At 43.0% G+C, this 26,745-nt stretch overlaps 10 protein-coding genes across 15 annotated transcripts; 3 read left to right on the plus strand and 7 right to left on the minus strand.

The window, feature by feature from the left end:
• Positions 1–2,835: 2,835 nt before the first annotated feature.
• LOC108128820 (serine/arginine-rich splicing factor 4) lies at positions 2,836–6,267 on the minus strand. Its single transcript, XM_017246633.3, has 6 exons — positions 6,008–6,267; positions 5,037–5,374; positions 4,649–4,761; positions 4,027–4,581; positions 3,438–3,745; positions 2,836–3,293 (listed from the first exon to the last, which is right to left on the minus strand). The coding sequence occupies exons 2-6, from the start codon at positions 5,256–5,258 to the stop codon at positions 3,193–3,195; spliced, it is 1,299 nt and encodes a 432-aa protein (XP_017102122.2). The 5' UTR covers positions 5,259–5,374; positions 6,008–6,267; the 3' UTR covers positions 2,836–3,192.
• A 281-nt stretch (positions 6,268–6,548) lies between these two features.
• slx1 (Nuclease slx1) lies at positions 6,549–9,057 on the plus strand. Of its 2 annotated transcripts, none has more exons than XM_070281962.1 (2): positions 6,549–6,653; positions 8,084–9,057. In XM_070281962.1, the coding sequence occupies exons 1-2, from the start codon at positions 6,641–6,643 to the stop codon at positions 8,959–8,961; spliced, it is 891 nt and encodes a 296-aa protein (XP_070138063.1). In that variant the 5' UTR covers positions 6,549–6,640; the 3' UTR covers positions 8,962–9,057. The 2 variants fall into 2 exon arrangements, with proteins under 2 accessions (XP_070138063.1, XP_017102124.2); XM_017246635.3 differs by having other exon boundaries at positions 6,550–6,653; positions 8,081–9,057.
• MED31 (mediator complex subunit 31) lies at positions 6,565–7,948 on the plus strand. 3 transcript variants are annotated; one of them, XM_017246639.3, is made up of 4 exons: positions 6,575–6,653; positions 6,918–7,060; positions 7,207–7,296; positions 7,393–7,948. In XM_017246639.3, exons 2-4 carry the CDS (start codon positions 7,033–7,035, stop codon positions 7,896–7,898), a joined length of 624 nt encoding a protein of 207 aa, XP_017102128.2. In that variant the 5' UTR covers positions 6,575–6,653; positions 6,918–7,032; the 3' UTR covers positions 7,899–7,948. The 3 variants fall into 3 exon arrangements, with proteins under 3 accessions (XP_017102127.2, XP_017102128.2, XP_017102129.2); XM_017246638.3 differs by lacking the exon at positions 6,918–7,060 and having other exon boundaries at positions 6,565–6,653; XM_017246640.3 differs by lacking the exon at positions 6,575–6,653 and having other exon boundaries at positions 6,662–7,060.
• Positions 9,058–9,103: 46 nt separating the features above from the next.
• On the minus strand, positions 9,104–10,029 carry Dlip2 (Dorsal interacting protein 2). Of its 2 annotated transcripts, none has more exons than XM_070281963.1 (2): positions 9,577–10,029; positions 9,104–9,503 (listed from the first exon to the last, which is right to left on the minus strand). In XM_070281963.1, the coding sequence occupies exons 1-2, from the start codon at positions 9,992–9,994 to the stop codon at positions 9,229–9,231; spliced, it is 693 nt and encodes a 230-aa protein (XP_070138064.1). In that variant the 5' UTR covers positions 9,995–10,029; the 3' UTR covers positions 9,104–9,228. The 2 variants fall into 2 exon arrangements, with proteins under 2 accessions (XP_070138064.1, XP_017102126.2); XM_017246637.3 differs by having other exon boundaries at positions 9,112–9,506; positions 9,577–10,026.
• A 3,859-nt stretch (positions 10,030–13,888) lies between these two features.
• Atg13 (Autophagy-related 13) lies at positions 13,889–16,467 on the minus strand. Its single transcript, XM_017246787.3, has one exon. It carries the CDS (start codon positions 16,459–16,461, stop codon positions 14,860–14,862), a length of 1,602 nt encoding a protein of 533 aa, XP_017102276.2. The 5' UTR covers positions 16,462–16,467; the 3' UTR covers positions 13,889–14,859.
• Positions 16,418–19,070, minus strand: LOC108128558 (meiosis-specific nuclear structural protein 1). The gene is made up of 2 exons (XM_017246235.3): positions 18,070–19,070; positions 16,418–17,989 (listed from the first exon to the last, which is right to left on the minus strand). The coding sequence occupies exons 1-2, from the start codon at positions 18,946–18,948 to the stop codon at positions 17,444–17,446; spliced, it is 1,425 nt and encodes a 474-aa protein (XP_017101724.2). The 5' UTR covers positions 18,949–19,070; the 3' UTR covers positions 16,418–17,443.
• A 190-nt stretch (positions 19,071–19,260) lies between these two features.
• Positions 19,261–22,429, minus strand: DppIII (dipeptidyl peptidase 3). 2 transcript variants are annotated; one of them, XM_017246799.3, is made up of 5 exons: positions 22,301–22,402; positions 21,749–22,004; positions 21,376–21,682; positions 20,428–21,319; positions 19,261–20,372 (listed from the first exon to the last, which is right to left on the minus strand). In XM_017246799.3, exons 2-5 carry the CDS (start codon positions 21,928–21,930, stop codon positions 19,369–19,371), a joined length of 2,385 nt encoding a protein of 794 aa, XP_017102288.2. In that variant the 5' UTR covers positions 21,931–22,004; positions 22,301–22,402; the 3' UTR covers positions 19,261–19,368. The 2 variants fall into 2 exon arrangements, with proteins under 2 accessions (XP_017102288.2, XP_017102290.2); XM_017246801.3 differs by lacking the exon at positions 21,749–22,004 and having other exon boundaries at positions 22,301–22,429.
• Positions 22,430–22,538: 109 nt separating this feature from the next.
• On the minus strand, positions 22,539–23,237 carry COX7AL (Cytochrome c oxidase subunit 7A-like). The gene is made up of 2 exons (XM_017246315.3): positions 23,080–23,237; positions 22,539–23,015 (listed from the first exon to the last, which is right to left on the minus strand). Exons 1-2 carry the CDS (start codon positions 23,104–23,106, stop codon positions 22,731–22,733), a joined length of 312 nt encoding a protein of 103 aa, XP_017101804.2. The 5' UTR covers positions 23,107–23,237; the 3' UTR covers positions 22,539–22,730.
• A 1,015-nt stretch (positions 23,238–24,252) lies between these two features.
• On the plus strand, positions 24,253–26,106 carry PNKP (Polynucleotide kinase 3'-phosphatase). Its single transcript, XM_017246778.3, has one exon. The coding sequence runs from the start codon at positions 24,339–24,341 to the stop codon at positions 25,908–25,910; it is 1,572 nt and encodes a 523-aa protein (XP_017102267.2). The 5' UTR covers positions 24,253–24,338; the 3' UTR covers positions 25,911–26,106.
• Positions 25,896–26,696, minus strand: Arl2 (ADP ribosylation factor-like 2). The gene is made up of 3 exons (XM_017246779.3): positions 26,529–26,696; positions 26,116–26,470; positions 25,896–26,057 (listed from the first exon to the last, which is right to left on the minus strand). Exons 1-3 carry the CDS (start codon positions 26,591–26,593, stop codon positions 25,923–25,925), a joined length of 555 nt encoding a protein of 184 aa, XP_017102268.1. The 5' UTR covers positions 26,594–26,696; the 3' UTR covers positions 25,896–25,922.
• Positions 26,697–26,745: the final 49 nt, after the last annotated feature.

Raw genomic sequence — 26,745 nt, forward strand, 5'->3', positions numbered from 1 at the left:
ATTCGCTAAGACGACTCAAATGTTGGATGCCACAAATGCGCCAGGACGAGCGCCAAACGGCAGTGGCAACAACAAAGTTGAGGCAACAATTAAGTTGCAGCTGACTTGCTGTTGTTTATGGCCCGGAGCTGTCTTAGTTCACCGTGAAATTGATTGCACCGCTGGCATTTTGCTGTTTAGTCTTGCACTTTCTTTTCACCGATGCTTTCCCGCAAACCCAAGTGCGGTGATCCGGGAGGATGCAACGAATCGCTGTGCTCGCCACTCTGGAGCGCCACTTTCTGCCACTTATTTAAATTTTTCTCCTGTCTGGAATGATTATTCACAGCGAATCACGACAAAAGGCTGATCGCTCAATTGTTCACTGAAGCACATTTTCATAAGAAAAGCATTCAACCTATTTAATATGCCGCACGCACACCCTCACTCCTCATTCAATCCTCAGTGTGTGTGGCAGACAGTCTGTCATTCAACACTTTGCCGCTTCATTAGCCGCAGCCAAGTGGCTCAAGCCCATTGATTACAATACGAACTTTTATGTCATACTTTTGTATTGTTCTTGACGTGCTGCAGACAAAAAACAATAAGAACATCAAACAAAATGTGTATTGTTTGTGAATTTGAAAGGTAGCAACAAACTATTTAATTATATATTTTTCAAAATATTTAGTTTAAGGTTTTGCATGAAAAATTCTTAAAACTAATAGGTGTTTTATAAATTCTATTAGTAAGAACCATGAAAGAGAAGTGGTGGCTTCAAAGATTTTGGCACACTAGAAAAGCAAAATCCCACTGAAGCAACACTGTCAACGGTGCGTATGTGGGATGGACAGATGGCTGACTTGGCTGTTGTTGATTTTGGCACGCTCCTCGTGTTGTTCTTGCACTCATTGTTTGCTGTTTGCTGTCAGCGCACGTGCCATTAAGCTTCCACCCTACCACCCACTACCACAGGTACTTCTCCAACTCCGACTCCGGGACTACCACATGTATATGTAATTGATAAAAGGATTTGTGTTGTTCACAATTTAGCGAGCCAGAATAAGCCTTTTCGCAGAACACCTCAAATCATTAGCAAGGCAAATTTATGCCAAGCCGAAAAAGAAATCTTGATTGGAATTTATGTGCAAACGGCAGCACAAATGTTACACCAGAAGAAAAAATTCTTTTAAAAGTATACTACTTAGTTTATGAAAATATCCTCTAAATAATCCTCTTCAAAAGCATGTGAAATTTTTTAGGAACATAAAACTTAATCCTTAATCCTTAAATTACCAGATTTAAATAGGAGTAGAATCCTCGAATACGTTAGTGATTTAGTTTTTAACATAGGCACATTTAGGAGCGAATTAACTACCGCAAAATGGTTTTTGTACTGGGCCTTGTAATCCGCCATCCCGAACAGAAAAGGTAAGGAAGAACTCAAGACGCTGGCACCTGCCCGTCAGGGCTCAGCCACCTTTTCTGTGTGCTCTGCGCAGATTAGTCAAATTGGTTTTTGCAGGCCCCGTCGCTGGGAGGGTCGCTCACCCACCCACAGGGATCAACTCCGCGACAGCCTCAAGTTGGCCGCTGATGGCCAAGTTATTTACTTTCCAAGCCCTAGAGCCATTCACAGCTGCCAAGGCTGACAAATTGAAGACCTTACATTAAGGGCAACAAAGGCGAGCGAAGACAGGACACCGAAGCAACATGAGACCCAGAAAAGTAGGCAACATGTTGCTAGACCCTGATTAACCCTGGGGATGGGTATTATAAATATATAAATGGTGGCTAAAGGCACTATTATTTTAAGAATTTAAATGCAAATTTTTATCTTGCTTTTATTAATTTAAAGAAAACATAAAACTGTAAAATTTTAGAAAATAAATCAACCCTACCTTTCGCTTTTCTTTTTTTTAATATCCTCATTAAATCTTGTTTTACCTTGAGGTGAATTAAGGCGAGAAACCCTTTCTGAAGGACAGGCTTATAAATTGTGCTTAACTTTGAATTGAATTGTCTAATTAGGCTGGCCTAGCCACATTTGCTAATTGCTTATAAATTGTTAAATGCTTTCAAACAGCTGACAGGCGACAAAGGGTTAATGACGCCCTCTGGCATCCCAAGAGGCGAGCAAGGATGTATCCACACTCGTCCTTCCACTGGGCTCAGGCAATTAGCAGGCGAAACAAATGACCATTTTGTGTTAATTAGCGGATTGCCTTCAGTTTCGTGTGGCTGGGTGCTTTCTGACGGGTGGTGTGCGAATTGGTTTGCTTTTGCTGTTGCGGTTGATTAGAATTGACAACTAATCGCATTGACCGGTTGTTGAAGTGTGCTCGGCTACTTAATGGCTTACACAAGCCTGATTTGGATTGAGTTAGTGGTCTGGCTAACTAAACAGATGTCAGAGGTTGGGATGGCAAGCTGCAAAAACCTAATTAGAGTGCCACACTCAATCTCCTGTCTTAGGAAGACTACTCCTTGAAAGACAACTAATCAGAGAAATGAAAAATATTCACTTAAAAGCCCCAAGAAAGGAGAAGGGAGGTATATCAGAAGTATAACAATTGAATAGGAGAAGCTTTCAACTCTAAAATCAACACTGAAACTGCAACTCAATCAAATGAAAATGGAATAGTTTGCCACAAAAAATGACTTCTAAAAAAGATTAATCTTCATCTCCCAACAGGGAAATGGGTAAAAGAGAAAAGGGAACTGTCTGTATCCCACATTCGATTGTCAATTTCCGGCAGGAAAAAGGGAAGAAATTCATTTCTTTTTTACTGTTTTGAATTGAGTTACCCAGAAAACCAAAAACCATGATACATTCTCCTTAAAAAATACGAGACATTGTTTTGTTTTACTATTTGAGCAATGATTAATATGTATTTCAAAGTTAAGATTAACATTTTCATTGATCAAGCAAATATTTTTGGGGTAAACTTAAAATTTAAGAACTTGCCACATATATATTTACAAAATAACATGTTGGTTATGTTATCTTCTTGCGAGACATGGATATGCGCGCCCCGATGCGCTTTATAAACGTAGTGATGATAAACTTCTTACAACTAATTATCAACTAGGCGACATCTTAGTGTCCTTCAGTGTCCTAAGAGAAACTTATCTGCCTATAGCCGGTGGTAGCACGCTTCTCTTTTTTAATTTCTTCTAAATGTATTTTGCTTTGGTCCAACCGATCTGTGTCTACTTTAGCAAGTAGTCCATCTCAGACTTTGTGGTGGACATATACTGATCCAACTCCTTATCCAGAGCCTCGCGTTTCACTTCTGGGCGCTGCTGTTTTCCTAAGAAAGAAAAATACACAAGATAATTAATATGCTTTTGAGTGAAAAGAGAATAATGGGAAATGAATATTCATATGTTATGTTGCAAGTGCCGATGCCCAGATCCGATCCGGTTGGTCTCCTGGCCACTTGTCGCGCTTTTACCTGCGGGCTTTCGAACAGTACGACTACGACTGCGTCCCCGACGAGCCTGTTGCTGTTGTCCCGGCCCCTGTTTGGCGCCATTCGCTGCCTTTCCCTTGGCGTTTTTGTTGTTACCATTTCTGTTGTTGTTTCCCTTGACAGCGCCTGCACTGCGTCCACGACGCTGGCGAGGATTGCCCCGACCCTGAGCGGTTGTAGCGGCAGCAGCCCCGTCGGCGGCGCGGTTGCGGGAGCGCGAGCGACGCGCAGGCCTTGAAGCAGAGCCAGATGCAGCTCGTCCAGCAGCAGCAGCATCCCGAACAGCAGATCTTGAATAAAAAAGTAAGACATTTTAAATTAATACATTGTTACTATTTTTTCTCTTTCTTTTGATCACAAAATAAATATCTAAATATTGGTCAGTTTTTAACCAATTACTAGTAATAGTAGCGTTTAATAATTAGCCCCATTGATATTGAAATTAGCATTAATAATTTACTAATCACAACCGCCAACTATTTATCAAAAATTCCCTTTTAGTAGCTTGTAATTATCATATTTTCCAATTTAATATTAAAAGTTCTCCCCCGGAAAATCAATAGAAACTTACCTTCCACGAGGACGTCCCCTTCCTCCGGCAAGCGAAGCTGAAATTCCCTTTTTCTGGGCGTTCTGTGCATTGCGACGCTTTTCCACGCGCCCACCGGCTACGCCACGAATCTGGCTCGAGCCACGGCCCTGACGCTTCTTGGCTTGGTTGTCTTGGCCTGGACGCACGCCTAAGCGATGCTTCACCGATAGGCGCTGCTTGACCGGAAGTCGTCCTTGGGCGGAGCGATCACGTCCTCGATTGCGGCTCTGGGAGCGTCCCACGCTGCGTCCACGACTCTGAGGGGGTCCACGGCTCTGAGAGCGTCCACGGCTCTGAGAGCGTCCTCTTTCCATGCGCTGCACAGGGGGCAAGCGAGATCGGGATCGGGAACGGGAACGAGAGCGTCCGCGTTGTTGCTGCTGCTGCTGACGCTGGCGGCGCTCTACGCGCTCGGCGGCACCGCCGACGGACGGGCGTCGGTTGCCCAGCCGCTGACGAAGTCCGCCCGCCTGTGAACCCGAATAACGGCGTACGTTGCTGCCACGATTGTTGGCCACGAGATCGGCACGCATCCTGAGCAGAGATGAACGAAGATAGTGTCTACAGATAGTGGCAGGGAAAAGCTTGCCGAGATGCTTACGTTGCTAATCGGGTCACGTTGTTCGACCGCACGGGTTTTCCATTGGGCGCCAGACGAAGGGACTTGACGCCGCCGACGCGGGGTCCTCGTCCGCTCGCGTTCCGTAAGCTTCTCTGTAAGGAGGCAATAGGTTGTGGGTGGATTTTTGATTTGATTGCATTCAAAATGCTGCTCAGTGTTGCAGTTCAAGTTTAAAAAGAGTGAGAAAGAGCCTGAGAGTCTGGAGGAAGGTCTAGGGACCACGCAGAAGGCGCAATAATCTCTACAGCATTGTTCAGCTCCATCTCCTCCGAGTTTCTCCCAGCCACTGCTGCCCGAACTCAAAATGTTCTGCTCTGTGCGCGTGTCAGTTTGTTCGGTTTAGGTTGAGATTTTGGGGGACACATACGCGCTTGAGTTTGAGTGCCGTTTGTACGGTATGCCGACGCTTGAACTCCTGGAGCAACCGGGAATTGGCCGCCGAGATAGACGTATTTCCGGCCCGGCTATCCACAATGCGGCGGCTCCTGCTACGGGAACGACTGCGTCCACGTCCTTGCTGCTGTCGTTGCTTGGACTGCGACTGCATCTGGGTAAAGCGATCGTTCAGAGAAATTCCGGTAGCCACCATTATTTTCTTGTTTTTTTTCCTGTTGTTTTCTAAATGATCCGGTAAACTTGGTTTACTTCTATTATTTTCTGGTCAGTTGAACTGGTTGACTGAGTCGGTTGAAACTGCGTTTGCAACTGAAAGACAAGACAAAAGTCAGTGAGTTTTAAATGCGAGCAGGTAGAAAAAGGATATGTTATAATGCAGGGACAGGTAGCTCAAGGACAGCCGATGACAGCTGGCAGCAATAAACGCTAAGCTCACGCAACCATTTTCCTTATATTCAATATCCACCCAATAAATCTGCAGCTGCTTGCAGCCCAAATGTACGAGCCGTTCAAGCATGTGGAATACCCAACAGTACGGCCTGCTTAAAAACACCCTCTTGGGTGACCAATATTTCACCCCGCTGATATGGCTGACTATTAAGGTCAAAGGTGTACGTTTTTTAAAATAAAACTTGAATGTACTAAGAATTATATATATAACAATTATAACAAAGTTTTATATGATTCACAATTGGACTGCGCGTCATTAAATTAAACCATATATAATCTTAATCTTTCAGATGCATCCATTTTTACAATATGTATACATACATAAACACAAAGAGATAAGGGAGGGGACCGACTGTTAGCACGCCTCACTGTATTCTAATTTTAGTTGCCATAACAAATGAAATAGCCGCGACGGGAAGCTGAATCACGCTCCACAAATGGGGCCATAGGTATTTATATTCACTCAAATTACATAAACCAATCTATACTCACATTGAAAGTTCCTTTTGCGTCGTTGCGTCGCTTTTTATATTTATGATGGGGGTGGCAAGAAATCCTCCAAATTGGCAAGCGAAAATTGCAATCGATTATCCTTGAAGAGTCTTCAGTTTTTACCTAATGAATTTTATAACGACGCGAGATTTATCCTTCGAACGTTGTACTTTCGTTGGTTAATTTTCGTTTGGATATGTTTTATAGGCGTAAATTCAGATTTTAATCGCAGTCTGTCTGACAAAGAATTCAACGCAAGATGAGGCTAGAGATGAAAGTACTTCGATAGTCTCGAAAAGCCACTCTGTGAAAATCAAAAATATCGGTAGAAAAGTAATCGTGCCCCTGAATAAAATCATATCATTAAATAAAAATCATTGTAGTAATCATGATACAATTATATTGTACCATTATATTGTGATACAATTGATTGTATCATGGTAGTAATAACTTCTTATAATGTAGATAAGCAATTAATTTTCCTAATGTAAGCTAAATAGATTTTTTTAAAACGATTAGATATTAAAAAAAATACTAAAGTTATCGGTCATCTTTAACTTCGAGCTCCACCCCTAGAGTTGCAGCAGCCCTGGCTTTCGCAGCACAGGGTGTTCGCCGGCCAACAGAATCCAAATGAACTCCTACGGTTTGTAGACAAATTGAATATTGTATTTAGCCGCTTTCCACAAAAAATCACCAACACAAGAGGAGCGACAGCCTGCCACAAGCGCCCGAAAACGTGTGGAGCACTTTTCGAGCTCCTCTGATTTCGCTTTGTTGCGAATTTCTTTTTAGTTTCCGCCATTGCCGCGCGCCCCATACATTTTGTTGTTGTATTCGCTCAGTGCATTTTATTTTGTGTGTTTTTGTTTTCGTGTTTATTTCCAATTGAATATTCGATGATGCACAGAACACACTGAATCAGCCACATCCACATAGCACACTGAACGAAACCCAACCCGAGCCCGAAACTGAGTAGAAGAAAGTCCATTGTCACCGAGACCCTTTCCAAAAACAAGTCCAAAATGGCCAAAATGTACGGAAAGGGTAAGAGTAAGTACCCGCCAAATGACACGCACTAAGCATTCAAAATGCAATCTAACAAGTACTGACACCCGCTTGGCATGCTAAGAATATGTATAGAAAACTAACTGCCCCAGATCTGCAAGCCCCAACTAATGGACATGTCTTTTTCATAGCTGCGATCGAGTCGGAGGAGCAGCAACGACGCCGCTGGCAAATTGAACTGGAGTTCGTCCAATGCCTGTCCAATCCAAACTATTTGAATTGTAGGTACCGAATCCCATCAGTTGAGATAATCCTCTACGCGATCCTAACTGAAACCCACGACAGATGCACTAATCCGTGTTAATTACCTTTGACAGTCCTTGCGCAGCGTGGATTTTTTAAGGACCAATCGTTCATCAACTACCTGAAGTATCTACAGTACTGGAAGGAGCCTGACTATGCCAAGTACCTCATGTACCCCATGTGCCTCTACTTCCTGGATTTGCTGCAATACGAGCACTTTCGACGGGAGATTGTCAATTCACAGTGCTGCAAGTTTATAGACGACCAGGCGATACTGCAGTGGCAGCACTATACTCGCAAAAGAATCAAGTTGCTCGAAAATGTAAACGCCGCTCAGCAGCAGCAACAACAACTGCAACAACAGCAACAGCAAAGTAACGGCGGCGAAGCGGCAACAGGAGGCGAAGCGACGGCAGCCACGCCCAATGGAAATGGCACTGCGGCAGCCATCTCGGCGGAAGGGCAGGCGTCTACCACCGCATCTCAAACTGCCCAGACTCAGGCGGGGAATACCCAGCAGCAGCAACAACAAGTTAACGGGCTAGGCACGGGGGCCAATATGAAACTGGAGTTGAACTAGCTCTGGCAACTGAAAGTTTACCAATAAAGTAGAGTAAGAATGAAACAGAACTGGTTATTGTGATTTGAAAGTGGGTTATTCTAAAGCGTTGTATCTTTCTTAAGGACATTGGCCGTCGCTTCCTTGTGTTGTTGGTTTTTCTCTTGGGATCATCATATTAATGTCTTTCCATAAATTCACAGCAGCAGCTGATCCAGAGAAGGATGAAACCGTTGCCCGAAAGGGGCACTTCTATGGAGTTTATCTGCTTTGCAGCCAGAGCTTGGATAGTCGATACCGTGGAAAGTGCTATGTGGGCTTCACCGTCAACCCGAAGAGACGCATCAAGCAGCACAATCGAGGCTGTGACTTTGGAGGCGCCAGAAAAACCAGCCGCAAAGGACCCTGGCAAATGGTAATGATAGTACATGGCTTCCCCAATAATATAGTGGCTCTCCAGTTCGAGTGGGCTTGGCAACAGCCTTCGCTTTCTACGCGACTGAAGATTTTTCCCGAATTGAAGCGAAAGAATCCCAGAGAATCGCATTTTGACTACAATTTTAGGATCCTCAACCGAATGCTGGGGGTAGGTCCGTGGAATCGACTGGCACTCACCATTCGATGGTTGGAAACAGACTACGAGAGGGGATTCGAAGTGCCCATACCTCATCAAATGGAGATAGTGAGTGGCAAAGTGTCCATAACCAGCTCTCAGCGTAAAAAAGGTGAGGATGCGATGGCAACGGTGCCTGTGGCCTGGGCCCCGGAATGTCACCTTTGTATGAAGCGCATCGATCAGCCCGAGAGATCGCGACTCGGGTGCACTAACCCTACCTGCCGACTTACATGCCATATGATTTGCCTGGCCAATTATCTATTGGGTGACGAGCCTGGGCACTACATTCCTGTGGGCGGAGAATGTCCCCTCTGCGAAACGCGGCTAAGCTGGTCAGCATTGCTTCAACGGAAACGTCTTCTACTTGGAGTGCCAGAGGAGCTGCTGGATGAGGAGGAGGCGGATGATGATCTTAGTGATGGCCCCGATGTGGACAGTGACGTGGAAGTGCTGGATACGAGTGACTGAATAAAAAGACAAATTCATAACAATGTCTGAGGTTCAAGATGGATTTTATTTTTGAAATTACAAGAAGTATTCATAAAATAAAGATTAAAATAATTATTTAAATAGTTTTTCGTTGGGCCAGGATATTGCCTTAAATAGAAGATAAAAATATAAATTTGGACTTTCGGTTACCCTATTTAAATGGATTTCTTAAAGTTATAGGAAACATTGTATTGACAGAAATAAAAAATATTTGAAAATAAGTATAAAATTTTGCAAAATCATTAGTTACACATCCAGGGGCGATATTTGTTTCTTAATACTCCTTAAGATTTCTTTGTAAACTTTCAATTGATCTGCCAATTCGCGTTTTTCTTTGAGATAATATTCCAGCGACATTTGTACATACTGCTCTCCCTTAAAATTAAAAAGTGAGACTTCAGAAGTATCGATCCCATCATCATTAGAAACTTTTTCTTTAGAATCTGATGGTGTTTCTTTAACCGCGGGAACAGTTGGTGATTTTTTTGAGCGCTTGGGAGATGATGATTCCAGGCAGATGTCTTCTTAAAACAAATTTAAAGAATAAAGACGTTAAAGATTATGAAAAAGGTATTCTTTGTGAAGAGAACTCACTCTTATCCTTGCTCTTCGTGGTGGACTCTACAGTAATGATGCTCTGCTCATCGTCGTTGAGACTAATGTAGTAGTTTTCCTGTGCGGTCGAAGTCGAGGCGACCTGATCGAAATCCTCTGCCTCAAACTGGAGGACCTGGTCTAAGGTAGTGACCGTTTCTGGTTCCTTGTACGGATACGGAACGGCCTCACCAACAAGCAGCGCCCTATTCTTGGTCATTGAGATGAAGGACGGATCGAAGTGCTTGGAGCACATTAACAATTGCTGAGGCGGGATCTTCGGGTGCACCCTGCCATTTTCGCGCCAGATTCGTGCTCGCTCAGGGTTCTTTGAGCATGAAAACAGGGGACGAACTTTTTGGCAATTTGCAGATTGGTAGAAATCGCAATCTTTGTAGACGCACGCCCGGGTAACCATTTTGTTGTTTACTTTATTAGAGGTGAGCAAGCATCGATAAGCGCTTGGCTTATAGCGCCCTCTGCCGGGCATCGAAAGAGAAAACGAAATAAACAAATGATGCCATATTTTTTTTTAACATGGCTAGGCGCGAGTTTTAAAATAAAATGTATAGTACATTCTTAGAACTCTTACAATATTGAATTACAAGATACTTTTGAATCTTTAAGTTTTTGACTACTTGTGGGGTCTTATAGTGCCATGCTCTCAATCAGCTTATCATTTTATACCTTTTTTCTTTCTTTGTTTCACCCTTATCAGCCTCTGACCAAACTGCTGTTCTTCTAAAAGTCGTTTCATAACGCTGTCTTATCAGCTTTACTATCTTTGCGTGCTATTTGTTTATAAACAAGCACTGTACATATGTAAATTGGAACTGCTAGCTGCTGGCAGGAAACCCCTATGACATTGAACTTGATTGATTTGCAAAACGATGATATATAAGCTAAATATATAAAGTTGCACAAGAAAAATTGTTTCTCATGCTTGGCGTTTATTTCTTTCTTTAATTACTAATATTGATTAATAAAACATACTTTTGGTATCAAAACCAATCGATTCTCTAATCGCAACATTGCTATGATAAGTTTTATTTATGATTATGGAGCTAAAAACACCTTGATATTTTTAGAAACTCACTATCAAAAAGTAAACAAAGTAGATTGAAAAGGTATTATTAAAAAAATCGTGATAACTTACAATTTTTTATTAATTAACTATATTTTTAGATATTTTCTTTCTGTGTAACATGTAACTGCATCATTTGTTTGTTTTAATTATTAAGACATTTCTCCGAATGTGTGAGTGAACATATTTTGTTGTTTGCCTGGTTTGGGCAAACTTCCGGCTGACGGGCGCGAGTGTCATATTTTTGTATCACCCCTCGCCCACTTCCGCAATGCATGTACAACACTGCAGCTTCAGTTTGCTTTATGTGTATCACTTTATGGAGCGTTGTCCCGTTAAACCGACAATAACAAAATTCAGTTGCCAGGCATTGATCAGGCGGCCTTTGTTTATCAATCTCACTCTTTTGTCTGTCATTTTTATTTATTATTAAATGAGGTTTTTTCCAGCATACAAAAAACAAAAACAAACGGGGTGGCGGCAAGGCCGCGAGTCGAAAGAACAAGAACAACAACATCATTAAGAACGACATGGGATCCACTCACCATCCACACACTGTCACCCGCTCACGTGGTGGAAGGGGGGCATACGAAATGGGGGAACGAGACTTTCGGCACGTAGCAACAGGCGGCCGACCCTTAAAAGTTTACTACGCATGTTTTTTATGCTTTTGTTTACCAAAAATTCGCCAAGGCAGCCCCCCAATGTGACCCAGGGCGTATGAGTAATATCAGTCTTGGTTCCAAGAAACTGATGCATGGGTGTCTGTGTGTGTGTGCGGATGTTGGAGTTGCAGTGGGTGTCTAAAAATAAATTCAATTATATTATTATTGTTGCAGCTGGCTTTCAAAGCCGGCAAACCAGATGGACAACAAATTCTTTAATGCAGTTTTAGACAGAAGCGTAGGGGAGGGGGTTTTGTGCGTGAGAGATTATATGGAAAATTTTATACTGAATGGAAGAAATGTTTGAAAACAATATGTGGGAAAAATTTACTTACACATCCCACTCCCGCACGCCACTGCATTTTGGGTTTAGTTTTTCTTTGTAGTCCACGCACACACACACATAAATACAAGCATACATCCAGTTGCAGCAGCTGCATGAAAAGCTCCAAAGTGGAGCTTCGAAGCTCGCCCATTCATCTTTTTGGTCGGCTTTCTGGGCGGATAGCTTGGCATTAAAATTCCAAATATGCGGCCGCATTGCATAAAAACGCCATTATAGCGCTGACCGCGTCTGCATTGCATTTTTCAGGCCTTGCCCTTTAGACGTTGTCGTTGTTTATCGTTATTGCTGCCCAGCTTATCAAGCAATTTCGAAACAGAGATCCACCATTACTCGAACTGGCACGTGAATACAATCAAAAAATTCCATTTAATCCGCGGTTTAATAAAAACCTGTATTTGTTTTAGGAATTTATAATTCTCTTCCTCTGAAATCTTGGTTTTTTCAATAAAATTCCTACCTAGACCAAGGTATACTGTATATAATTCAATTTTAGGTGCGTGGGCGCCGGAAAAATCAAGACACTGGTGGGGAGGAGGGGAGCGAGCCAATCTGGTTCCCGTGGGCAGCGAATCGAGAGCGTTGGCACCGGCAAACCAAAATAAAAGCCATTTCCCGCCTGCCAATGTTTGCATTTCATATGCAGTCCCCGCCGGGCCAAAAGCCAAATAAATACATACAGTATGTACTGCTCGTATATTCAATTGTTGGCAAAAGCGTCACCATTAGGACGCCTAGCAACAGTCAGTTCGAGGCAAATACAGACGACGAAAATGTTGGACAATTAAAACCGAAAGCAAACACAAAATCTGTATGCATATAGACGAGTCTTTTCCCCAACACTCGGCTGGTGCAACTCAGGCGACCTGTTGTCGCCAAGGTTCGATCGTTAAGTTTTATCACTCGAGCCCATTACAAAGTTCGCTATCGGGGAGCAAGGTACCCTAAATGGGATAGGCTATTTGGATTTTTAGATTTTAGAAATGAAATCGAATAGCAGGTTCTTTTTCACATTACAAGTTGGGAATTGAAAACCTTTGTTTTTTTTAAATCGAGTATGTTACCCCCTCTTGAACTTCATACAAAGCTCCCAAGGAACAGCTCAGGCCACTCACGGGAAGACTACTATAAGCGTGTACAGCTGTCCATATGTTTTTGCGACACTACGACAATGTCATTAGCACTTGAAAGAAAGAATCGGCTACACAGCAAATAGCAGATAACTTGCGCGAATCAGCAAAAAAAAAACAAAATAGTGAGGTATATAATATAATATAATATATATAGTGCTTTAGGGTGGCCCTACTTCGTCCTGATATAATATTATTTAATGTAATAACAATAATAGTTATTTAATGCCTGAACAAAAGCTATTGTGTATCTTTTTTAAGATACTTAGATACTTAGTGTCAAACATATAAAGAATTACTCATACGCCCTGTAAGTCAGTTGGTATTAAGGTTCTACTCGCTATAACCTTTTAAGGGCATAAACATTTCAAAAGTTGATCTGAATACTAAAATCATATATGTTTGAGTCATCAGATACTATTCACATTTATATAGAAACTAGGACCACCTTAATACAAATTCTTAGTATATGTGATTATTTAAAAATAAAACTATTTAGCCTTAGCTATATGGTTGGCTGTATAGTGAGATTAATTCGCCATGGAATGATAGAAAAAATGCGAAAAAAAACCCATATTGCAATCTGTCGAGTGCGCAACTCAGTAACAGATATATAGTACCAGAGATTAGCTTCAAGATACAAAAACATCTGGGAGAGCCGTCAGCTGTGGGGAGCCGTGATCAAGCATACTAATGGAATGCTAATTGATAACGACTACCAGGCAACTCAGGTGCAGCGCCACACTCTCGACTGTGACGTACATTATACAATACCTGATACCTGACTGATTGAATGATAGAACTCCGGGCGGCAGCACCGCGACAAAGTTGATATGCAAAATGAAAACACAGATAACCAGTTTAAAGCGGCTGTATTATTTTCCAAAACAACAACCCTTTGGATGGGGGAGTGTCTGCCGCGAGTCACATGACCCAAGGCCCCTGTGGAAGGTGTGATCCGGAACGCTCTAGATCGTCGAAGAGCAGCATAAGCAGCATGGGTAGGGGCTTCTTCTCGGGCAAGGTGATCTGTAGGGCGCGCGTATAGTAGGTGGAAAGACAAGCCCCCTCGAGTGCAGTAAACAGTTGATTAGTGTCTTGATTAACAATTGCTTTTATTCGTTTATATGTATAAATTTTCTTAGTTTATTGTTTAATTTACTTGTATGTATACTCGAATTTCGATTCTCATATGTTATTTGCGTTATTTGCAGTTTCAAAACCAAACAGTAAGCATCATAAGTTAAGAAAAGGAAACACCACAAGCTGTTCTTTTCATCTTCCCAATAGTTACAACTAATTTAGGATAGATATATGTATGTATTTCGTTATGCTTCAAGTCTTTCGATTAGTTTCGCTTTTTTGATTTCAAAAACAGTTGATATTCTTACGATTTTAAAAACAACCATCGGGCCTTTATTGTTTTAGGACTGAAATAAACTTTTTAGCTTTCCGATTAATTTGCGTTATCTACACTTATTTATGTACATACACGATTTTTTCACTTACAAGCAGGCGAAAGGCACTTGAACAAAGAAACAAACAAACAAACAAGCGACGAGTACGCCCAACTTACTACCAAATGCTCGCGCACATAGCCGCACGCCTATATGCATTTGCATGCGATACTTAAACTACTTATGTATTTGTGGCTAAGGTCTAAACTGCTGCAATGGAAACTTTGAAACGTGACATGAGCTCTCTACTCTTATGTACAACTTAGACGGAACTAGAGCCTACAATAGCCTACACATATACTATATTTACATAGCGGGGTAATATCATAAAGCAGCCTATTACTCAACTAAACACAATGGCATACATAAATAGTAGGGCGGGTCAATTGATTTCATGATTATCCTGGACAATTCTAGGAAATATTACCCACTGACGTGGTTAGTCCACGTCCTAAAGGAATTTATAAAACAAAATCAAGACTCAATATTATTTGAAATTATTGAATTAAACTGATAAGGGCTATATTCCGAGAACTGCCTCAAGGATATGACCGCACCATAAAATATTCAAAGACTAACTAATGACACATTAAGAAACATAAACTCAGTTGCTCATCTGCAGGCCGCCACTGCTGCGACTGCCCGTCGAGGAGGAGCCCGTGAGCCCGAACTGCGACACTAGCTTGTCGTAGTCCTCCAGCGAAGTCTCAAACTGTTCCAGCTGGCGCGACAGATCGTCCATGGCGCTGGCATCGACGGCACTGGTGGCCACCGCTGTAGCCGCTGCCGTAGCTCCACAGGCCCCCACCGAACCGCCACCGTTCGTTGTCGATGCAGCCGAGGCAATCGACGCTATCTCCGCCTGCAGTTCATTTAAGCCGCGCAGGGGCGGAGCATGATAGCACTCCCGGTAGAACTTGGCTAGATCATTCACGTGCGACGTGGGTGAGGCGAAGGGAAAGTGCAGTTCCTTGAGCAGGTTATCATCATCAGGCGGTGGCTGCAACGCTGGCTCCGAATGATGGCGATAGGCGGCTGTGGCGGTGGCGGGGATGAGCAGGCTCTTAATGGGCGATATCGAGCTACCTGAGTTCTTCTCGAAACTCTTAAATCCAGTCGAATTGTTGTTGAGATTACTGCTCTGGCCACTGTGATTAAAGTTATTGGCATGGTGATTGTTATTATTGTTGATGCTCAGGGCACTGGCCGTCACATTATTGTCGAGGCGGTTGAGGGATTCCACTGAGCCGCGACCTTTGAGCAGCCACTCGAACGGGGGCGTTTCTGGCAGTACAAAGTCATCCTCCGTGTACTGCTTCAGCTTGCCCGTATCGGCGAACGCTCCAGGACGCAGCGGCTTCTCGATGTCGATGCAACGGCGGTCGCCGGATCCCAGGGCAGGATTAAACGCTCCCATGCCCAGTTTCTTGGCCAGGCCGGTTCCGTTGTGTTGTTGCTGCTGAGTGTTCGGTGAAGTAATATCCGTGGCGGGTCTGAAGTGGTCGGACTTGAGCATAATCGTATTGCTTTCCGCCTGGGCGGTCGTTGGCGAAATCGTTAGCTTGGTTCGATAGGAAACCGACATCACCAGCGAGCCCACAATAGTGTTGAGCTGACCGATCTTCACGTGCTTGTGACCCTCACCCAGTGTGTGCACCTGGGGTCTGTCCACGTAGATGCGGTAGAAGATGCCGTAGGAGTCGGGGCACTGGCGGCGCGACAACTTGTAGGCGGGTGTAGTGCGGGTCAACGAGATTAGGGACTTCAGCATGATGCTCATCCGGTTGTATATGGCGTGGGCAGCCTTCAGCGTCTGCCCCTCACCATTCAGGCCATTTGTCTCGCCTTTGGCGTCGTTTGCAGCAGGAATCGTACCGTTAGACGGTTGCAAAAGATCCAGCGACCACACCTCCAGGACCATCTGGTCGCCTTCTGCGGTCTTCAGGGAGATTTCCACGCAAAGGGGCAGTCTCTGCAGAATGCTTTCCCCAGATTTCAAGAACAGAGCCCTCTTGGTCTCCTCCAGAACCTCGGGGTGATCCGGCACGGCTATATTGAACCAGTCGCTTCCTGCCAACGGGTTACACTGAGTCTGCATCTTCTCTCCTAGGCGCGACTGCACAACCACCTGGGCGGACTTCAGCACCAGGTATTTGATAAACTTCTCCAAATCCCGCTCCACCGCATTCATTCGCTGTGCAGACATTTCTTCTGCGTTTTTTTTTTCTTTGTTTTCAAAAGTGTGTGTGTGTTTATGTTTGTGTTTGTGTGGGTTTCCCGTCCACTGCAGTCGCGTACAAAGTTCGTATGATTTGTTTTTCACTGGGGTCTCTTCTATTTCACGCTTCCGCGTATGTCTGCGTACTCATGAGAACTTGATTTCCGTGGAATTTTTCATTTATTTTTCGCATAGGTAGCGTTCTATTCATTGCAAAAACTTGGTTATCACTTGCCCGGGCATTTAGCCAAAACACTGTAATGTGTGCAACGCCTATTTTGCGTTTCTAGGGTTTGCTTGGATACAAAACAAAGATCACTCCCACCGTTTCACCGTTTTTTATAAGTCTGCCATTAAATTAAGGCGATGCCAGCGATTGCATGTGTGGCGTTGCCAGACGGTTATGAGTAGGAATGGGCGTGTGGCGTCTTTTTAAATTGAACAATAGGGGTATTCCTCCCGCATACAATCGTGCTGTTATTTTGCAATGAAATTTTATTTTAATCGAAAAACCAGTGTTTTAAATAAAGCGGTATCGATATATATTTAATTTTGATTCGTTTTGAAGTGTTATTTTTAAATATTTTGCGTCAAATTCTACCGATTATTTTCTCAAAAACAAAATGTACAAAGTATTTAATTAATTTTAACCAATAAAAAATCGTAGAAATGATTTTGAGGCTTTAACATTTTATATTATTAAAAAAATACTAGTATTGTGTTCTAAACATTCCTTCTAATTAATAATGGTCTGGCAGCCTTTGATGCATGGCAGCACTGTGGCAACACTACGGAGTGAATGAGACACGTCACGTACGCAGAGTGGGCGGGCGGGTGGCTACATTTCAAATTATGTATATGTGCTGAGATGCAAACTGCCCGTCAGCCGTGCGGTCGTAAAAATAAAACTGACATATGTACATAGTTGTATTACAACTTGGAACCCTGCCAGCGCCTATAAAACCATATATTAGGAATCGCCACCTCCCATTGTCTTATCATCTTGTGAAATTAAAAAATGTTCCCGATCCGTGGAGGTCAGTACATGATTGGGCAGATACCTAAGAACTGAAGCTGGAACCTGACCCAGCATATGCAGACGCTCCTTTTTGATGCGTTCTTGCAGTTCCGCGTCAGATTTGGCTTTCATATCGAAGTATTGGACATTTTCGGCCGCGGCCTCCGCTCGCTTCTTCTGGTTGTCTTCAATCATGGCTAGCAAAGTGGAGCCGTGAGCTCTGCGTTGGCGGTAGTCCTGCAACTGCTTTTCCCGTTCTTGTTCCTGCAGATTTTTAGGAAATTCCTCTTGGCGGGTTTTCATTTCAGCGCGCTTCTGCTTCATTTCTTCCATCTTGCGATGCTCAACTTCAAGGCGATAAAGTTCTAGCTCCTGCTTGGTGCGCTTCCGAGACATCACTTCCTGCTGAAGCTGTTGGCGGAAGCGTTCGTCGCTTTTGGCCATGTACTCTGCCTCCAGCAGGTCCAGCAGTAGATTGGTCCGGTGACGTTTTTGGTTCTTTGGAAAAAAAAATCATTTTAGAAAGATACTGTAAATTTACAAACAATACGAATGTAATGGAAGGCAATCGGACGCACCTCGACCTCTTGAACCTCAAAGCCCAGGCGAATGCTAATCTCTTCTCTCTTTCGTTGCATTTCCAGTCTTTCTATGTCCAGTCTCCTTTTCGATTCCTCAATATCGGACTGATTCTGCAGCAGCTGTTTAAACTCCAAAAGTTTCTGGTTTCGCTCGAACTCCTTGGCGTCTTTTTTATCCTGGATGGACTGCATCATGTCCCGACGTTTCTGCATCTTGATACGCTCCATTTCCAACTCCTGGGCGCGATCCTCCTCTTGGATTTGTTTTTGCCTAGCCAGCATGAACTCCCGATCGTTCATGACCTGGGCATGTTCCTTCTGGCGCCGTTGTCGGTTCTCCTCCATTTGTGCTGTGAGGGAATCTCGCAACTGGCGTTGCTTCTCCTTGAAAGCTGCCTCCCGCTCTCGCTCTTGGGCCTCTAGCAAGCATCGTTCCTCTGCAGCTTCTTGAGCTTCTGTCTTCACCGTCAACTGCCGCAACCGCTTCCGCTCCTTCAGGTCATCGGCAATACCTTTGGAAATGGCAGCCAGACGGAGTTGCTCTGCTAAGTCACGAAGCTCCTCGCAATCCTGGCGCAACTGCTGACGTTTTTTCCGTTGTATGAACTCGGCGTGCTTTATCTGCTTCAATTCCTGCGTCATGGCGTCTTTTTCAATGGCATCGCGGCGCATTGGATTCTCCTTAGACATCTCCAGGCTGCGGTTCACCCTCTCCAGTTCGTACTCCATCTTTTTAGCGAATTTGTTGCTGACAAAATCGTGCTGGATGCGCACAGAATTTGGTATCTTAAATTTCGGCTTTCCAATTGCGAAAACACCAGAGGCGGCATCGCTAGATGGCTGTTGTTGGTTACATCGATGTCCATTGGTTGCCATAGCGATGCAATTGGGTGGATAAAAAAATAAAATACAAAGAAATCAGCAAATAAAAAATAAACAACACAGCAGAAAATCTTAAAACGATTTAAAATAATTGAATTTCTAACAATTACCGCAAGGAATATTTGTTTTTGGATTTTTTTAAAATTATTATCCTTGTTGGCGTTTCCTTGTGAACGCCGATCATACAATTTATCGATTCGATGCTATCGAATTTAAAATATACACCTTGTAGCCGATAACAAAAGATCGTTTTTGTAGATAATTTTAAATCCTCAAAAGTCAACTCCCGAAGTAAACTCAACACAATTTTATTAAAAATCCTACAGTCATTAGATGACTCAATTTTAATAGTTTTTCATATTCCATTTTAACAAATTATTCAGAATATTGACGAAAGTTTGTAAATGCATGTTTTTAGTTTGAGAAGGCTTTGGGGAAGTATTTTTTGTCCTGTTCCACAATGGTCTCCAGAAGATCGTCTATTTCAGTGGTGGGGTATCGCTCTACCCAAGATTGGATGTAACCCTCGTGCGTGGGCTCGTAGGTCTTCAGTTGCACTTTATTGTTCTTGTCCACCTCCGTGTTGGCCTGGACGAGAATCATGCGTGGCTTCTTGTGGGCCAGGCAAATGTCCCGCCACTTAGCCCACGGGTGGGAGCCGCTTTCGTTGACCTCAGAGTAGTGCTCATACATCTTAGAAGCCTCCTCAATGTCAGCGGTAGATTTGTACACCTGCAGCTTAGTGAGGAAGTCGCCTAGGGCCTTTTTACCCACGGTGTCAATCTTGGTGCGATCCACTGTCAGCAAAAGGTTCTTGCCATTTTCAGTCTCTTCAACTTTCACCAGACCCTCTCCTGCTTCCAGCAAGACCTTCATTATGACGAATCTAGCACGAGAGTGAGCTTGGAGCCATAGTTTGGACTTCGGGTTGAACATTTCCAGAGCCACACCCATGCCGTTCCAAATCAGACTCAGCCAGTTGACGTAGATGATGTTATCCTGCTCAGTCTTATCTTTAAAGCCGAAGATTTCAAGGATGTCCCGCTGCAGGGAAAGGTACAGTCCGACAGCCTCAGCACGACACTCCTCATAGGACGAACCAATAGCTCCAAACTTTGTGTCGTAAGTTTCCCCAGGAAGATACCACTTCTTAATGGGTTCTCCGGTGATCAAGTTCTTCGTGTTGTCCTTATCAAAGTTGAAGGCGCCCTTCTCGTCAATCCGGAACAATTTTCCACTACCGTGGCCCAACAACTCATGGAGACCCACTTGCACTTCGAACGCCTTGACTTTGTACTCCTTCATCAGAGTTTGATCCTCTTCAGAAAGGAATGGAATGGGATCCTTTCGGTTAATGTTGGCCAGAACATTTCCCAAAGAGACGTTCTTAAAGCCCTCATCTTGCCGGATTTCGTCATCTGAAAGAATGAAAATATATTAGGAGCTTCACAGTTGATAGGAATATTGACATACAATTCGGAATATTGATTCCTGCAGGCACTCCACTACCGGCAAAGGTAAGTACATCCAGGGAAGTGAAATCAGGTTTCAGGTAAGAGTCTTTTTCATAAGGTTCTGTCCAGGGCAGATATTCCACCAGTTTTTCCGCGCGATTGACCAGCTCGGAAAACTTTGCGGAACTCTCTTTGTTCACCATCGCCACAAAGCCTTCGAATTCAGCACGACCTCCCGCTGGATCCCTATAGGTTTCGATGAAGCCAATATAGGTTTCAATGACGGGTCCCTTGTCCTTGATCCACCAGCGAGAGCCGTCTTTGTGCTCGGCCAGCGAGCCCTGTTCGAAGGAGCGGACGTAATGCTCAATCATTTTTGATTCGTTTTCGTTGGCCGCATACTTTTGGGCCTCCAATAAATGTTGATTCACACGCTCTAGCAACTGTTGGTAGTCTCCTCTGGTAACTCGGAACTGGTTTCCCTTGAATTCTTCCAGGGGCAGTGTGATTCCGTCCTTTGAAGAGTTCGCCACTGAACCAAGTTTGACGTCGTAGATGGTCTTGCCGTTTTCCAAAACCTTAAAAGTGCGGCACATATAGGGCTCGATGCGTTTCGAGGTCAGCCAGGAGTTGACAATCTCAGAGTCTTCTTTAGTGCAATTGTCTGACCAATAGGTGGTGACGCCGTCGGGGGCAAAGCCCAGAATCTCGTTTCGGGACTCTAGCGCATAGATCAGCCCTTTAACCCTTTCGAAGATCTTGGCCACGCGGGGTTCAGCAGCATAGGCGGCAGAAGATTTTACGACAGCCTCGAATTTTTCTGCGGGCAGGTTCGGCACAATCTTACTGTCACCCATGCCCTTGTAGTTGCCTGCATTGGCAAAGACACCACAAGCATAAACGAGGAACCCCTGCGAAGAAAAATATCATTAAATAAAAGAACACGTTAACATTACCACTTTCTTACAGTGTACTCTTCCGAAGTGACACCCGCAGCTTCAGCCTTTGCCTTGAGATCAGCTGGCTTTTCGGCCACAAATATGCGATGCAATAGGGAGAAGATAAGCGGCGCCTCGGGACTCGACTGAATCAAGGCGATGAGGCCTCCGTCCCAGGAGGCCTTGCTGAAGTAATGGGCATAGAGCTTCTCCTTGTCCGTCAGATTCTCGAAGGCGTTTTTGCAGTCCAAATCAGCGATGGGCTGCGTGTTGGGCAGTACGAAGTGAGCGGACTTGCTAGCCATTTCAGCAGCTTGGGGAAGATTTGCGGAGCAACTGCAAATAAAGCAAGAAGATAAAAAACTTTAGTTATCTAAATCTTCAAATACAGCCGGATAATACCTGTAACGAATCGACAAAGGCCTGAACGAGCTACAAACGCTCTTGCTTTGGAAGAACTCCGGGGACCTAACCCGGACACTGTGACTGTTTCCGGAACGGACAGCGAACTCCCTATGGCTACACAACTGGCTCAGCCTATTCAGTTGCTGCCGGGACCTCTGAACGTAGTTTAGCCAAAACATAACTGACAATTTGATAACTTTTTGTATGGAGTAGGCAATTTTTTTCTGATGAACTTACATTACTTGTCGTTTAACTGTAAAATGTAAAAAGCTACTTAAATTTTGAAGTAAAGCCAAAGATTTTGGAACACATGAAAACTTGATGAAGATGCACTTTCTTTCTCAGGGTGATCCGACATATCCGATGTGGCAGATATGCGGGTTATAACCAAAAGATAAACGGAGTGCGAAAAATCTGAGGAACGCCTTGTGAAAAAATGTGGATGCATTGAAACTACATTGTTAGTCAATAGCAAAGTAAAAGAAACTTCGTCGAACCAATTTATTAGGCCAAAAAACATAATTGAGCTTGACTTTCATGCATACGTACCTTTAAAAAGAGAGGAAAAAATTCTTAAAATAAAATTCCGGCAAAACTGCAAGTTGTACAAGTGTAACTTTTAAGTGTGACCAGCTGTGGTCTATCACCTCAATTGTGTTATCGGCATAATGCCAAATTGAATTTATTAAAGCGCGAAATTTGAAAAGTAAAGAAAAAAAGAAAGAACCACAACTACAATAAATAAGCATTAAGCAAAATTCCCGTTAAAACCCATTAAAAAAAAACGTTGTTATACGTTTTTGGATGATAGTTTTATTGAATTGCCGTTTGTTATGAAACTATAACGCAGAAAAAGGACAAAAACAACAACACAAGCTGCTTAGAACTCTTTAAGTTTAGGGTGTTTGGGGTAAAACATTATTTTGGGTTGGAAATTGTATTGCATGATGTGATTAGCAAAGATGATGGGTCCAGAATTTTAAGCCAAAATGTAGCCAAACCATAAAACAAGATCACCGGCCAGGCCAATGAAACACAGCACCCAAGTCAGGCGGTATAAAAGCTTATCCATGCCTCCGCCCTTGAGGAAGACGGGTAACTCGTTGTCCTCCTGAAACCTTTTCCGCAGTTTCTCCATCTTGGGAGGGATTTTACCCGGACGTCGTTTGGAAGCAGCAGCATGCATCAGAGCTACCGAGGGCCGAAAAAGGCGGTTGGGCGCATTCAAGGCCCCCAACTCGCCTACCCCCCGAAGGAAGAGAGGCTAGAAAAACCAGTTGTTCTATATAAAAACATTTACAGACTAATCTTCATTTTAAAATACTTACCCTTATGGAAAGCAAATTTCTTTGCATTAAAAGTGTGTATATTTATTGACTAATTTCAACAAGAATTTTATGGCTTCTAAATATGAAGCTTCTAAGTTTCTCAAAAAGGTTTTTACATTAAAAGCCTACTTGAAAATGTATAATAATTTAAAAAACGATGGCTACTGAGTGGTGCAGAATTAAAGATTCGGGAGGATCCCTTCAAAATGTTAAAAATGCGTGGGACAATATAGCCCCTAGCCAATTCATTCCAGTTTATATCCTGTTGTTTGATACCTTTAACGAATTGCACAAAATTGAAGATAAATCTTAAATGAAATGTGTCAAAAATTATTTTATAGATTTTTTGTCAAATTTTCTGGACGATCCCCTTCAAAATCGGTAAATTGCATGGGAGGGACAATATGGCACCCAGCGAAGGCTTTATCTTTACATCCGATTCTTAAACCGAATATTTTTAACGATTTGTAGATCAATTCTCCTCTAATCTGGATCAAAATTTGGCAAGAAATTATTTTTTTCGATCTCCTTCTAAATGTGGGAAATTCATGGGGCGGTCAATCTGATTCACCGCAAAGGCTATATCTTTGTCAATACTTATCCGATTCTTAAGCGGGATACCTTAAACAATTTGTGGGCCAATTCTCCATTAATCTGTATAAAAATCTAGAAACAAAATATTTCTTAGATTTTTTGTCAATTTTTCAAGACGATCCCCTTCAAAATGATGGAAATGCATGGGTCGGTCAATATTACTCACCGCGAAGGCTATATCTTTGTTAATACTTATCCGATTCTTAAGCAGAATACCTTAAGCAATTTTTGGGCCAAGTCTCCATTAATCTGCATAAAAATCTAGAAACAAATTATTATTATAAAAAAAATAATTATTTATAAATTTTTTGTACATATTTCTGGAGGATCCTTTTGAAAATGCGTAAAATGCTTGAGACAATGTGGCCTTAGGTGAAGGCAATATCTTTGCCAAAACACCTCTTATATATTAACTCGGTACCTTTAATGAATTGATGATCGATTTAGTATAATTTTTCGTAAAAAACGAAACTATTAAGTTTCATTTAATTTTTTTAAATTTAATGTAATTTTTTTGTTTTTCGGGTTCATATTGCAACTGAATGAAGGCGGGTGCCTTGGTAAGTTCTTTTGTGTGAATGGCAGGCCAATACATTACCGCGTCTGGGCACCTTTAACCGCGAAAAAAGTAAACAAAAATGCTTAAAAGTTGCTAAAGTCCCACAATGTCTATGGCGAAATATCTTAACCGGTCTGTTGGAAAGGCAGATCTAAATAAGGCATCACGGACATGCTCGCTTAGACCTACGGAATCTGAACATCAAACAATTCGTCTGTCCGCTGGCGAGAATTTTGTAGGACGAAGCAGAGAGACCGGAATCCGCGACTCCCGATGCTCTAAGCGACAGATCCTCCTAGATGTCGACACTAGTAAGTGTCTTGTCAACATGAAAGTTCTAGGCTTAAATCCCAGTGGCGTCAATGGATTGATGGTGATGCAACACACTGAATGCAAATTGGAGCACGGAGATTTGGTGGAAATCATTTACGGCCGACATGGTTTCCAGGTGGCTTTTGATCCGCCTCCAATGGAGGCAAAAGAGGAACTCCCAGTTTCACCGCCTATCTCGATCGCCGCAAGCACCTCCGAAAGATGGGACTCAGCTGGAAATGGCAAGTTGGTTATCTTTAGCAGCGCTGGCGTGGTAGCATCCGAGAAGATAGCCGGCTATGACATGGATGGGACCATCATCAAAACCAAGTCAGGAAACGTTTTTCCCAAAAACATTGATGACTGGCAGATCATCTTCCCCGAAGTGCCAGTTAAACTCAAGAGCCTACACAAAGATGGATTTAAAATATGTTTCTTCACCAACCAAGGAGGCATTGCTCGCGGTAAAATCAAGCTGGATGACTTTAAGGGCAAGATCAAACAGATTGTTGCTAAGCTAGATGTCCCTATCCAAGTATTTATTGCCATTGGTGATGGATACTATCGTAAGCCGCGGCCTGGTATGTGGGAGCATCTAAAAAACGAGATGAATGATGGAGTCAAAGTTCAGGAGGATCGGAGTTTTTTTGTGGGTGATGCAGCTGGAAGACCTGAGACTGGCAAGGGAGCCACCAAGCAACGAAAGGATCATTCGCTAGCTGACAGACTATTTGCTGCAAACGTTGGCATTTCCTTTTATACGCCGGAAGTTCACTTCCTAGGAAGACGTGTGGAAGAATGGAATAAACCCGAATTTGATCCCACTAGTATTCACGACCTATTAACACTTTTTGACCCTGATAATATAACCTTTGACGGTCATCCTAATGAAATGGTCATCATGGTGGGATTACCAGGCTCAGGAAAGAGTCACTTTTGCGAAAGCTTCTTTCAGAGCAGGGGTTACAAAATTGTCAGTGCCGATACTTTAGGTGGCACTCAAGCTTGCGTAAATGCCTGTGAACGCTTCTTAGATGCTGGAAATTCCTGTGTGGTGGATAATACAAATGTCGATAGTGCTTCTCGTAAAAAGTTCCTGGTTATAGCAGCAAAGTTCAATATTCCCTGTCGCTGTTTGATAATGAATGTGCCAATTGCGCAAGCAAAGCACAACATTGCGTTCCGTGAACTCTCGGATTCAGTACACTCAAAGATTAACGACATGGTGTTTAATATGCTTAAAAAAAAGTACCAGGAGCCGGCGCTGGATGAAGGTTTCTCAACCATTCACAAAGTGAACTTCAAGCCGGTATTTGCCAACGAATCCGACGAGAAACTATACAAAATGTACTTGATGGAAAAATAATATAAGATCGCTTTAATCAAGTGTAAATATTCGCTTGGCTATGTCATCAATCAACCAGTCCATGGAACTAAGAAGTTTTTCCCCGGTTACTGCGCTTACTCCTGCCACTAGCCAATGGTGCGTGGTGATATCCTCCAGATGCAGTATCTTTAAAATTTAATGATATTAAATATGTTGGTTAATCTTTAAAGTGAAATGAGTTTACGTCTTTAATTTCGTTAGAGGAGAGGGCCCCGGGAAGATCCTGTTTATTGCATAGTACTAGGAGTGTGGCTCCAGCCAGGCGCTCTTCTTGGAGGAGTATCTGCAGTTCTTGACCACAAGACTCCAGACGCATCCTATCCGCACTGTCCACCACCCAAACTAATCCATCTGTGCACTCAAAATAATTACGCCAGTATGATCGCAGAGATTTTTGACCGCCCACATCCCACATGTTTAGGGTGTATCCATTGTGCTCTAGAGTTTTTATGTTGAACCCCAGGGTGGGTGAGATTGTGTCGATGGGTTCGCCATTAAAGCGCTTTAGTATAGTGGTTTTACCGGCATTATCCAGTCCTCTAAAGGATAAACATACGAATGAATCATCATTGTTTTTCTTAAGAATAATTTACTTACAGCAACAGTATGCGCATCTCCTTTTCCTTTTGCCGCATCTTTTTTAATACTGTTAGAAAGCCCATGGCTGTCTTAGCGGTTTCTAAAGGCTATACAAAAATTAAATGGAATTAAATTCAGCAGTTGTTTTGTTTTTAATTTTGTAAATAGTTTCTCAGTGAATGGCACTTTCCCAGGGAAGCAACATTACGATTGTCAGGCAACGCTAATCGGTGCT

The sequence above is a fragment of the Drosophila bipectinata genome, chromosome 3R (genome assembly GCF_030179905.1).
Source record: "Drosophila bipectinata strain 14024-0381.07 chromosome 3R, DbipHiC1v2, whole genome shotgun sequence".
In the NCBI taxonomy this organism is placed as follows: Eukaryota; Metazoa; Arthropoda; class Insecta; order Diptera; family Drosophilidae; genus Drosophila; species Drosophila bipectinata.